Below are 13,954 nucleotides of genomic sequence, written 5' to 3' on the forward strand. Positions count from 1 at the left end.
ATGTAGGGCAACGTTCTCATTTGTCATCAATTTCTATGTGATCTTTTCTCCGTTTTTTTTTAATTTTTTATTATGAGCTATATTGGGACACTTGGGTCCGTGCAGTGCACGTGAACACACTCTGTTTATTTACTCTGTGATTGTGCTTCCCCTTTACATAAACATAATTTGTGCTTATCGCGAATCATGTTGCTTTGTGATTGATTTTAGGTGCGTGGAGGGGGGGGGGAGGGGAGGAGGAGGGTCATGTGGGCGGAGTTGAGGTGAAGAAACTTGTTTAAGAGCAAGATGGCTCCTGCTGGAGGGGTGGACTAGGGAAGGGTGTGGGATCTATGGGGGGGGGGGGAGGTGGTGCTGGTGGTGGTAGTGGTGTTTACTGGTGATGAGAATGGGAGAGATGAGTTGTGGGTGTGGCTGTGGAGGGACGACATCACAGTCAGATTACCTCCTGTATGAGAAATGGACTGAGGTGGAATAATCATGCTCTGCCAAATGAAGTAAGCATAATGCCCTGAGATGAACTGTTGTATCACAAGCAGAACTTCGGAATGGTGATAAATGTTTAATGACTTCACACATTTAAAGTGCAGATGCTTTGCACACGTATTCTACTTAACTGCAATTCTCCTAATAAGTATCTCTCTTTCCATTCAGGTGACTTTCAAAGTCACCTACTGCGAATTTTTGTGGTAATAATTTTCTACAGACGAAGGTACTTATTATTATCACCATACTTATAAAGAATAGAAAGCGACAACAGTGGCCATACTTATAAAGAATAGAAAGCGACAACAGTGGCAGACCACAAATTTGTTTATCATGAAATATATGTTGTAAGGCTCAGATGATCAAATGATACCATCTCACCTACATATTCCTTTTCTCCCTCTTCTCCAGGGTCTGGACGAGAATGGCAACGCGAAGAGACTGAAACCGGGCGAGGAGGATGAGGAGGAGCTGAGCAAAGATGCCATCATCACGTCGTCGTGGGGCGGCTCCGTGCCCCTCCAGCGGCCCTCCGCCTTCCGTCCCTGGTCTCCCAGCATCCTCAACAAGGAGGGCAAGGGGGGCATCCTACCAGACCACGGAACGGTGCTTGTCAGAGATAGGTACGTATGACCCTGGTCCCCACCCATCCCCTCCCCACTGGTGTTTGTTTGTTGTTGTTTTTTCCTCTTCTTTGTCTTCTTCCTCGTCTTCTTCCATTCAGTTATTGCAGTCAGTGTAGGATCCCTTCTTTTGCCATTCTTTTAAAGTTGACCCTTTCTGGGCCAACAGCATAAACTGCTGTTGACAGCATTTGCACTCCTAAGTTCAAGTTGCCATGGCAATGGCAGAACAAAGAAAGTTTTTATACCACACGTCTTCTAGAAGCCCTTTCCTGAAGATTTTCTGTTTGTTTGGCTATGTGTGTGTTCATTCAAATTCATAAAGTTTGTTTCAATTTGTGTGTGCTTGTTTTTGTATGAAAGCTACAATTAGGATGCGAAAGTCCGTTTCAAGTAGACACAAGCACTGTGCCTATCACATGATTCCACCTGTCGAGATAAGTGACATGTTGGTTCTTTGCCGTTTCCTCCTCGAAAATTTAATGAGTTCCCCTTCCAACTTCCCCGAGACCGCTCGAAGAGTTGTTTGTTTCCTCCGTGTTTCTGTCTGTGTGTTTATTGTGTTCTTGTTGCACACAGCAGACATACGGCAGTCTGCAAGTATTCTTCCGAGTGAAACAAGACCCGCCTCTTGGCGTATTGTTTGCAGAAAAAATACCTGTCTCTCAGTCATAACAACAGACGCCAGTTTCTGTTTTGAAGTCTCATCTGCCTTTTAATAGCCACTTGAACTTTATACACAGTAACACTTGATATCACATTAATGCTCCACCCTCTGCACATTTCCTTTCGAAAGGGAAAGTAACTGAAGGTTAAGGCGGTTTCCTTTTCCCCTTTCCCATTAAAATGAGTATAAGTTTCACTTGAAGGAAATAGGTTCTTGGCAAGACTAATAAACGGTCATAATTAACCTGAGAAGTGTCCTAACGGCCATTGAACTTCCTTCTCTTGCATCTTCCACGTAGCAGAGTGTTGTCAATTGTTGCTCTGTATGTCGTTTGTGTATACTTAAAAATTTGTACATTTATGTATTTATTATGTGTGCGTGTGTATGTATGTATGTATGTATGTTCAAACATATATACATACCAATACATATACACAAATGGGTATTTGGGAGTATATGATAGATAGATAGATAGATAGATAGATAGATAGATAGATAGATAGATAGATAGGAGTATAAGATAGATAGATAGATAGATAGATAGATAGATAGATAGATAGATGGATGGATAGTGAGAGAGGAATATATGAAAGAGCAACAGACTTTATATTTGCAATGTACCATATTTGTGATGCTGTGTTTATGGATTTACCAATTGAAACTGGTTTGGTTCAAAGATTCACCGAATTTCCTTTCCAGGGTGCACTTGCCTCGCAGCTAACCATCAATTGTGCAATTTCTTTTCCCTCCTACAGAAGTGGAATGCCGACCTACCTCAGCATGGGCCCACCGGTGCTCCTCAACCCAGAGAGAGTGGTGCCCCATACAGCAGCTTCCAAGTGAGTCCCTTCTTGCCTTCCCCCACTTTTTAACGTGTGTTGGAAACGGGGGAGAAGTGTTTGGTTACCACTCTCGTTCAATCCATCAGCTTTTGTATAAGGACTCAGTGTTGCCCATGTCATTTCGTGTTTTTTGTAAACAGAATTTAGCAGAAAAAAGAAGTTATTTAGTTGCCAACAGATGAGAAGATATTGTATGGAAACCATTCGTGTCTGCCTGTTAGAATCAAATTGTTTACTTCCCATTCTGCTCCCATGTCTACCTGATTTATTTATTGATAAGAATTTGTCCCTGGTAATGGACTCTCAAACATGAACAGACCACCAAACCTCTAAATTTTACAGTCTACTTATGTTTCATATTGCTATCTCTGATGAAAGAGTACATTTGTTTGAGACTTGTGCTTTTGACTGCTACCAAACTGTCATGTAGCATCATTTATTGTGGATTTATGAGCAGTCATGCGAGAAATGAAGAGCTTTTATAAGTCTTTCTATTAAAGGCTGTATTGTGTAATACCGGTCTGCATGGTGACAAAATCATTTTCCCTTCCACGCCACTTCCCTTTGCTCAGATTTGACAGCCAGTTTGCACCCAACGTCGCCCTGGCGCCGCCCATGAAACTCTCGCCTTCATCCACGGAGTCGCTGTCACCAGACAGAGAGAAGGAGCTGGACATTAAGTGCGGTGAGCATCGCGAGAAAGCAAAGATTAAATAATTTTCACACAACAATAGTACTCTTAAATGAATCCCACAATGATTGGAACAATCATCCCCCAGCATTCCCACTGATCAGTTACTAGCCATCCCCTTTAAGTTGGGCATAACAAGCTAGCCTCTGAAAGGATTACTACAAATGAGCTCTTAAGTCCTTTTGCTGGTAAATTCGTAACCACAAATTCATAGAGGAGACTTCCGTGAAAATTGATGTTATTCACACTTGATATTTTTTCTAATATTTCTGTGGACATCAACATGCTGCTGATGGTAACTAGAAGCTGAGATTTCATTGTTGTTGTATCTATAGATATATTTTTAACTTTTTATTTGTGGGTTTGTGTTTTCATTTGTTTATATGTGTGATTGTTGACTGTTTATTTTTGAAAAAGATGCAATGTGTAATAACATAGTTTTGAATGGATTCATTTCAATGCATGGATTCTTTATTCATTATGAATGGATTCATTTTAAAAATCATGTATTCTGCTGTAAAGGGAGTTTGAAAATTGAAAAATGCGCACTCGATGGATAAGAGTGATCACAGACAAGTCTTTTTCCTTACAAGACTAGTGCAGATATGCCAATCATCTTGTCTACTTTTAATAATGATGTAATGATGAATATCAATTTTATAAAGGCCATATGAAATCTATGTTTATGTATTGTATTCTTCTGCACTGCAAAAGCTCTGTATGAGCTTACACAGTGTGAAAAGAGTGAAATGAAGAGATGTGTTCTACATCTTTATAAACGATTCTACACTTTCACATAGGTATTTGTAGTTTGAGGCAAAGCGCCGACTTCATTGTAATCGTTATTAAAATCTTGTTCATCTTTCTCCGTCATGGTTTCATCCTCCAGAAGAGAGCGATGTCCCGGAGACCACCATGGAGCAGGAGATTGAGATGGTGAAGACGATGCTGTTGGACGGAGACGCCCTCGACTCCAGGGTGGGGCGGGAGAAGCTCCTCCACGAGTTCTACAGGATACGCATCAGGCACGAGGAACGGCTGCAGGGCGCCCTCGCTGCCAAGAGAAATCTACAGCAGGTGAGCATAGGTTTCTGTCTTTATGCCTTTCCCCTCTCATGGCGGTAGCTCCTTAAAAACTCTGTACATGCCCTTTCCCTAAAGGTAATGGTGTACCCGAATATGATGTCTTTGTCATTCATTGCCATGGAAACTGGTTCTAAACAAGCTCACCTGGCCAGAATACATGTGAATACTATTGTTGCTCGCATATGGTTACAAACTTAGGCTATTGCAAAAGACTGTGACATCATCGCTTTGGTACTCTATAGCCCCCTAGAATACTCTCTACCGGCATGGTCAGTGGTTTATATTGCATTGTAAATTGGTGTGTAGCAGTGTACTCAATGTGCTCTTAGCTTGCAGAAGGATATCCATGTCTGAGAAGAATGGTAGACACGATGATCTGATACTGGGGAAGCTAAGACATGTGCAGTGGAAACAAGATTTGAGCAGGGTTTGTTTTTTTTTTTTTTGTGATTGGAGGTTATTGGCATTGTTGTTATACCCCCGCCACACATAGTGTGAAGGGGGTATATAGTTTATAAGGGGATAAGATGTGCAAAGGAATATTAAATATCTGATATATGGAAGTTGAAATGCTATTATTTTGAATATTGTATTTGTGTATGCCTGCAGGAGCTGGAGTTCATGCGACTGACCAAGAAAGACAAGCTCCGTGAGGCGCACGAATCCAAGCGTTCACTTCGCAAGGAGCTGGACCGGTTACGGATCGAGTACGAGCGCAAGCTCCGCGAGGCCAACGACTCACGGCAGCGCCTCAAGCGCGATTTGGAGCAGGCGCGGAGCCGGCGCAGCGAGAAGACCACCGAGCTCGGGCGGAGCCACGACCGGCTGGCCTCGCAGAACGAGCAGCTGAGGGACCGCGTCCGCGAGCTGGAGGAAGAGCGCGACCAGCTGAGGCAAGAGCTGGAGCAGCACCAACGGGAGAGGCGGAGGCGGAGACCCAACGGGCCGGAGAAGGAGACAGAGAAGGAGGAAGAGGATGCGGAGGAGAAGGAGCTGGTAGAGGAAGGGGCGGAGTCACGGAGCACGGCAACCAAGGGTGCAGAGCGGCGGGAGGAGGGGGAGGAGGAAGAGATGGAGGAGTCTCCATCGCCGAGGGCCGTCACCAGGGAGGCTGCCAGTCCGGAGACGAGAGAAGGGCGGGGCGAGGGAGCAGCGAGAAATGAGGAGGAGAAGGATGCTGGCAAGGTGGAGAGAGAGGCGGGGGAGAAGAAGGCGTGTGACGGTGACAAGCGACGAGATGGCTCAGCAGACCAGAGTCACCCGGCGAAGAAGAAGTAAAAAAAACGAACAAACAGTCCCCACTCTCTTTAAGCTGTGCATCGGCTTTCAAAACAAACGAGAGAATGTACCAAAGAAGTGAATATTGGTACCATAGCGTGTGGTTGTCGTTGTTATTTTTTTCTCCCTTCCCTATGTTGAAGCATTACTCCTTACTCTCGAGATTTTGTGATTAAGTGAGTTTCATGATACCGTGGAACAAAGCTCTGCTTTAGTGTGAGATAAAGATGTCATGAGAGGATCGCTTCCTCTCTAGACACACTTTGATTTGGGAATTGCCATTTCCCATCTTTACTACTATGCTGCTGAAAGCACTGATGTAGAAATCACGAAATGCACTAAAAGGCAGTAGTAATAGTGACTGGATTATTCCTTCATGTTAGTCTCCTTGCAGCCATACTTATTTATTTATTCTCTTTCACTTTTTTTGTTGTTGTTGAAATTTTCCAAACACCATTGTTATCACCCCCTCTTGTACATACAAGCAACATATCCATTTATGCTGTGTTCCAGATGCCAAAATTCTCACAATGATCTTTGAATCTAAATCTCTTTTGAATATAATTGCATTTTGAATTGACCACAGTGCTGTGCATTTTGTGAGATTTTTTCTCTCTCTCTCTTTTTAAATTATGTGTATGATAGAAATTACATCATATCTTTGATGTCATTTTCATTTTGCAAATTTATCGTATGTTTTTTTCCTCCCTTGCGCTAAAGCATAGTAGAATACATCTATGTATGTATATACGTATACATATCACTCATATGCATATGCATGTTTGTATACATACGTTTTGACTGCAAAGGTGTTATGTAATCTGATCTGTGGATGTTCTTTTAGGTAATTTTTCCTCTCTTTTTTGTTTTTGCGTACGAAAGTTTTTATACGAGGCTACCGCCACTGCCATTGATTTATCTCTCACCTGCCGCAATCGCAGGTGTGTTTTGTTGTTGTTGTTGTTTTCTTGCTGCAGTTTTTAGTCTCAGCACCTGTTCTGATTTAGGGCACGCATGTAACAAAAAAGTGCTGAGGTGCGTCCTCGCCTATTTCAAAGGCATTATCAAAGTTATGACAAAAATCTCCAAGTGAAATTGCTACCTCTGGCTTATTGTTTTGTTTTATTCTTATTTTTTCATCTTTACTATGGAAAAAGGAAAGAGAAATTGGAGATAATCATTACAAATTTGTGATACATATTTTTATTTCATGTTATGTGTTCATTTGTTCTTCTTCTTTGTAATGGAAAAAAAGTTTTATTATCATTTGGTAGGATATTGTCATGAAAGACAAATTATGCAGCTGGATTCAGTTTTGTTATCTTTTTGTTCTTGTAAATAGATGTTACAAAAAAGAAAATTGATATGCCTAGTCTCTCTCATCGGGAGTGTTTAACCTCATGGTACAAGGCAAATTGGTGCGTTATATCTTGCCTTATTGTATACATTGTTATCGCTTGCATGAGCTACTGAAAAGAAAGAAGAAAGATATATGTATAGGTATATATATATATCCAAATTACCTCACTTTGATTTCGTTTATTTGACCCAAAACGGGATATATTTGGGGAGGGGGGAAGAATATTGCTGTAAATGTGAATGAAATTTATGCCAGTTTTTGATGTGATGATAATGGGTCTCTTTTTCTGATTCAGCTCTTTCCTTCTCTCTCTCTCTCTCTCTCTCTCTTTCTTTCTTTTCTATGTCATTTCTTGATAGCTCTCAATGTTGTGAAATGTGTTTTGTATATCGTAGGTACACTGTCACAGCTGTTAACAGGTTGTAACAGGTTGTTTAAATTGTGGCGCTGTTACGTTTTTGTTTGTTTATTTTTTTTCCAGAGTGGTCCAAATCCCTGTGTCTTGCTCCTATGTCTTTGTATTGCTGGATACGTGCGTTTCTCTCGTTATGACTCACTAGCAGAATATGGGTGTGATTGCGGAAAGAGGGGTGGTTATATTTTTTGTTTTCTGCAGGGGAAGAGAACCCCCTCTGAGCCTCCCTCCATTTCTGATGGTGGAGGGGTTGCTATGGCAATTAGAGATTGTGGAGTGTTTGGGGAGGGTAGGCCATCGATAGTAAATGATAACTAGGAAGCATTTTTGTGACATTTTTCTTTTTTCTTTTTTGCGGGGAGGGGGGAGGGGGAGTGACCGACGGGACTGAAATCTTGTACTCAGCGTTGTGTTTCATGTAATGGGTCTGGTCCAGGTCATGTTATCTTATGTGGCAAATCACATGTGATCAAATGTTCATTTGTCATTTGGTCGACAGGAATTCCCTTGGGGTCTCATCAGGGATTCTGGCGGCACTTGGATTTTTTTTTTTTTTTTTTGGGGGGGGGGGGTGAAATCATGGTACTAATTCAATGAAAACAAAGAAGAACTGAGTTCATGAACAAAAAAAGCATGTTTAAAGTGGTACATGTATGCTGTCAAGAAATTTTACATGTTCCTTGTGATTTTTATACATACTTACTTGAATCTTTACTCACGCCTAGGAAAAATGAAAAGAAACAGAGCTTCACCAAAAAAGTGTGGATGTTGTAGATGAGGCAATGTGTCCATTAAAGGTCACTGACCTCTACAATATCTTTTTGTTGTTGTTACAAAAGGAAGGGGAGCACGTAGAGGCTTGATCCTCGCACCTATTTGTTCGAAACATACGAAACAAAGGAAACATGTGAGTATGTAAATATATACATGTGATTGTGAGTACGTGAGCTAGCATAATGTAAATGCTGTCAAGATATGACATGAATCAAAGAGAAGATGAGAGAGAGAGAGAGAGAGAGAGGGGGAGGGAGAGAGAAAACAGAAGCAAACTTCCTGGCAAAAGACAGGCTTTGGGTAGTTTTGATATTTATGTACTAGAACACAGCATGCTTTTGGTTGTGATGCATTTGGGAGAAATCCATCTCGTCAACTAAAGAAACAGATTTAGCAGGAGAGAGGAATGAAATTGAAAAGAGGAAAAAGTTGCAGAGCTGAAAAACAAAAAGCTCCAATTTTAGGTCGACCGTAAGACAAAACAAAGTGAAACTTTACAAAAAGTGTGATCAAATTGATCATATATCTGTAAATGGAGTCGTGTGAGTGCATTGTGAAACAAATTTGAGGTAGCAGGAATGACTAAGATTCCTTAAAATCGGCAGTAGTGCTACTTGTGTCGACTCTCTGGCGGAAAATCAATTGTGACGGGTAAATTTTATACTTTTATGTTTCCTCAATTTTTTTTTTTCAAATTCTTTTTGGCAGTTGATTTGTAAACCATCTTTTTATTGGCTTGTTTCTTGCAGAGCTTTTTTGTGACGTCTCGGTAGAGTTGTGTTTCATTTTCAGCTTAATTGTCTCAGCGTAAACCCTAGCAGAACAGAACTTGCAGTGAGTGTAGATGTGTATAGAATGGAAAGCGCCATTCGCAGCGATAATTTTTTTAGAATATTTGTCGGGTCGATGCAGGCTGTGTGTTTTGCCTCCAGGTTTGTGCCCATATTATTTTACAACCCGCATTTAGCTGGAGATCGGAGCCATGTCCTGACTCTAGACTGGCATTGTGATGTTTATTCAAACTTTCGGAAAGAAAGCATTGATTCTGTTTTTCCGCTTGTCCTGCTTTTTTTTCGAGTGTAACAAACTGTGTGTAGGTCGCAGGAGAAAAATGCGTATAGATATATGAATATGTGCATGTAAATATATATATAGATCCTTTATGATTACAGAAATATAGTATATATGTACAAAGACCATTCTTTGAGCAGTATTATGGTACAGTGTTTTTACTTGGGGTATTTTGTGGAAATTTGTGCTCGATGGCTATTTTTTTTTTTCCGTTTGTCAGTTCTCAAGCGCAATGCTTCACTATCTTGTCCAATGGTGGGCAGATGCAGTTTGTCTCAAATTGTTTTGTTTAGGTTGAACTACTACATTTTCAGTTGCTACTGCAATGCCACTGTTCATAAAGGTGCGCAAGTTTTGTTGCTGTATTCATTGAAGAATGCATGGATGAATTTAATTGTTGAACAAAAGTCCTTTCTGTAAGAGACCCCAACCCTCGTACATCACCAATTAGACGTGAATGGGTTCAAACGCCAAATTTGTCGGCAGTTGTACAATTCTTAATGTCATAATTTGTCTTATGAATGGAATACCTCACATACACGATGCCACAAAAGAGAATTTGTCATAATATTTTTGCCATTTCTATCGTTCAGAATTGCAGTGGCCGAGCTCATTGTGTTTTATTTTGTGATTTTTTTTTTTTTTATTTCTCGTCTCTTGTCTTTGCTTACATGTGTCCACGTTCATTCACATACCTCATTCATGTCCATTAATGTGAAAACTGTGGAAAAGAAGAAAAATTGCTCTATTTGTCAAATGCACTTTCCGTATCCCCATGACGTGTAAATATATACATATATTTTTTGTTTCCCTGGTAAGCTTTTCTTCATTTACTCCAAAAATTATCCATACGAGTGTGGTAGGTAGTCACCTGCATTTGTTATTCCTGTATGATGTACAGTTAGTACCTTGTAAATGTTTTTTATTTTCTCACTCTTTTTTTTTTCTTTTGTTTGTCAAAACAATTTCTCTATATGCTGCATTCAGGTTTACCATATGTTGATAAATGTTCGTGTGGGAATTTGTCAGACTTAAAGCGGTTTGATGCTGCAGTTTGATACCATAGTATAGCCAGTGCCAGAAAAAAAAAAAACTTAGTAGTTTTATCCATGCACCAAGCGATGGGTATTTTGAACTTTGACCCCCTGCCCCTCCCTTCCCCCATCCCCCTTCCCCCACCCGACCCCACCGGGGTTGTAGGAAAGAAATGGCACACATCTAAAGAAGTGGTGGTATATATACATAAAATATATATTTATATCTTACTTGCCTGGCCAGTAGTCGCTGTATTCAATTACTATTTAACTGAGCATAGTAGCGTTTGAAGTGATCTCACTTTTCCTTTGGTCACCGTTTTGGAGAGGTCACCACTTTGAAGAGGTCAGAGTTCAAGAGGTCAGTTTTCCCCTCTGTCTGTGGAGGGGACAGTATGTATAGGAAAGTGTCTGTGTGTAAGAATCTTTGTCTGTCTATCAGTCAGTTTGTCTCTGCATCTTTGCATAAGATAAAGAAAAGAATGATAAATGATGCATAAATAAATACTTAAGGAAGAGAATCCATAGTACCATGTTTTCTAAATCTTATTTCTTGAATTATATCAAAAGGGAATGGATAAGATTAACATTGATGAAAATTACCACCAGGAACCTTTCTTTTTCTCTCTCTTGATTTTGTTTCAAAGACTTTTCTTCCTCAAATGTTTTTTTTTTTTTTCCAAATATAGGCATGAAAGCAGACTCATTGAATTTCTTTTTAAGTTTTGGAGAGTTAAGACCAATTAAAAAAAAATGTCATCTGTCAAGCACTAACAAAGTTCCATCGTGGTTCCATTGAATTCATCCATTTTCTGTGCTTAAAGTGACAAGAGAGACATGAAATTTACATTAATCATTACAAAATGCCATGATTTTTCTTGTGTATGATTTGGAGGAAAGAAAAGCTAGGAAAATATCTGCAAAATGTCTATTTATTTGAAAATACGTCGGGTGCGAAATGCATTACAGTAGTTAGTCATTGGGTGGTACAATGGGCATGTTGCTGTGGAGTGATAGAAGAAACCAAAATTAAACACCCGAGTCTTAAAGAGACTTTCTCTCCACAGATTTGTGTTCCTCTGCAAGATTGATTTTCCCTCCCTCATACTCTCATTTTGGCAATTTCTGTCTTTTTTTTGTTGTTGCTTTTTGCTTTTTTTCATACGTAAAACCGTGGATCGTTCATGAGGAACATCAAAATTGTCTTGTGACAAGAGACTCAAACTCTGCTCGTGATAAGTGTAGTGTAGCTCAGCACAGTGTAGCTCAGCACAGTGTAGTAAAAAGGATTTATGAAGATAATGTTCTCCTTTGGTGTGGTCCCTGACATTTCTTCAGACAAAAGACATCTGTTTATGTGTGTGTGTCCGTCTGTCTGTTTACCTTTCCTTTTTGTCTCATTTTATGATATTTTTGGCATAAGCAGAGCAGAACTAATGTAAAACCTGGTGCTATTATGACGTTACAATGTCTGTGGTTCTCGTCTGCTTCAGCCGTGGAGAGGAAAAGAGAAAAAAGGGAAAGGGTACAGGAAAGTCTATGTGTGGGGATATAGACCTGAGATTACCAGCTTTTGATGTGTGTGCATTTGTAAGAGCCTTGTATTTTGTTATTGTTGTTTTTTTCTTTCCTTTTGTACCTTTTATTTTTAGAAGGCCAAAAAGTTGGCCCTCTTTTTATTTTTATTTGTGTATATGTTTCTTGTTGTAATAGAACTGAACGACTTTATAAGTCTGAATGCTTGTCTGTCTAATCGACTGTGTCTTTTGTGAGAGGAAAAGTCAAACGTTGTGATGCCATTTTACCAAGTGATATTGGAAGTGTACATATCAAAGTAACAGTGTGCAGTCACTGTGCAGAGGATTAATGACGGAATGCTCTGACTGATATTATCACTTGTTGCTCTTGTTTGGTTTCCTTTGTACAGTGTGTGTCTTGCTTTACTCTCTTTCGCGCTGTAATGTTATACGTGTACATACCAATAATGTACATTGCTTCAGAAATATATGTATATGTTTTAAAAATATATATACATATCTATATAATTTTAAGATTTTTTTAATGATACAGCGAGAGAAAAATGCAGGTCTTTTTGCTTGGTAGGGGTGCGACACACCCGGTGGGAAAACCATAGTTTTTAAGCGTGTATGTGGCTGAAAGTGTACCACTGCTCTGAACGCAACCGTCTGGAGAGTTAACAAATCCCATAGAGCTTGGGAGACCTTGTTTGTATAGGTAATGCAGTAGATGTTGACAATCTTGAAAAGGAAAAAGGAGAAAAGGAAATGGATTTCTGTACATTGTTTGCACAACATAGACCTTGCTTCATTTCTTGGCGAACATCTTTGCATTATTTCTTTTTTTTTTTCCACAATGGGGACATGTCGTGACGGTTTTGGGGGAACCTCTGGCCCTACTTGTGTCATTGGAATGTAATTTCAACCAGCCGGTGGCGTTCAGAGTTTGCCCGCAAAACCTGAGAATGCCTGCATTTATCAAACGCAGAACTGCGCGGCACTTTGTGATTGTAAATGCCACTGCCGCAGAAGTAGCTCTGCAGTGACTCCTTAATATCTGCTCGTAGATATGGCTTTGCATTGTGGATGGCTTACGAGGCAACTAGCAGCTGTGGAAGATGGAGAAGACAAAAAGCTAAATGAACTTTTTTGTGTCCCTGTCATGTACATAGAGCTTTCCCTCCATTCTTTCTGGAATTTGTTTCTTTTTTTAGATATCTGCAGGCAAGCAGACAAAACAACAGCTATTGGGGAAAAGTAGGTAAGAAGGATTTGTTTTTTAGTGTTTTCAAGAAGTCAGCGCGGTGAAGCGTGGGCAGAGCCAAAAGGAGTGCTCAACCCTTGCAAGTTCAAAAACAGTCGAGATCAGATGTTGTACAAATTTTGGTGACGTTTGCACGAATGGTGTTTGATAGCAAGCAAGAAAGGAAGAAAGAAAACAAAACAAAGTTAACCATGCTGGATGACCAGCATGACGTAGCTGTATGTCGAGCAAGCATCTATGTAAATGTTTTCATGTCATGAATGATTCATGAGCCATATGTGTATCCTATGAATATTCAGAATTAGCTTTCTGTGATACATTGTGTGTCTTTTGCCTATTGCAGAGTTTATTATTCAAGCATTCTGCATATTTGTGTTACTGGGGAAGGGGGAAGGAAGGAAAGAAGAGAGCATTAAGAAAAAAATATGACATTGCATCGATTATTTTTTGCCTCATTGGGTTTTGTGGAGATAACCTGGTATTATAAAGAGGTTTATATCATTACATATGAATTGCAAAAATTTGATATATGATGAAGCTGCATAAATAAAAACCAAGAAAATGTCATGACTACCTCAAAAGTGGCCTCCTGCATTAGTTCATGTTGTTTGTCGACGTTGGAACCAGGGATGTGTGTGTCATAAACCCTGGCGATCGATCGTTAGATTGCAATCCAAATGACCTATTGTGAGTGAATTCGAGAGGATTGTGTACATTGAATGTATGCTGTGTTTATGAAATGGGACCGATATTAGCTCTAGGTTTGTTTAAAACGTGTGAAATGGTCATAAATGGTGTCGGCAGACCTTTGCTGGACTTTGCCCCCTCTTATTTCCTCCAGTCTAG

The 13,954-nt window shown here is 40.0% G+C and overlaps 1 protein-coding gene across 1 annotated transcript in view; it reads left to right on the forward strand.

The window, feature by feature from the left end:
• Positions 1 to 5,673, forward strand: part of LOC140238679 (ski oncogene-like) — a 90,542-nt gene extending 84,869 nt beyond the window's left edge. Inside the window, exons 2-6 of the mRNA XM_072318579.1 lie at positions 898 to 1,109; positions 2,532 to 2,615; positions 3,191 to 3,303; positions 4,199 to 4,386; positions 5,005 to 5,673. Of these exons, the coding sequence (XP_072174680.1) occupies positions 898 to 1,109; positions 2,532 to 2,615; positions 3,191 to 3,303; positions 4,199 to 4,386; positions 5,005 to 5,673 (1,266 nt within the window). The remainder of the gene's footprint in view (positions 1 to 897; positions 1,110 to 2,531; positions 2,616 to 3,190; positions 3,304 to 4,198; positions 4,387 to 5,004) is intronic.
• The last annotated feature ends 8,281 nt before the right edge of the window (positions 5,674 to 13,954 follow it).

Source organism: Diadema setosum, chromosome 15 (genome assembly GCF_964275005.1).
Source record: "Diadema setosum chromosome 15, eeDiaSeto1, whole genome shotgun sequence".
NCBI classification, from domain to species: domain Eukaryota; kingdom Metazoa; phylum Echinodermata; class Echinoidea; order Diadematoida; family Diadematidae; genus Diadema; species Diadema setosum.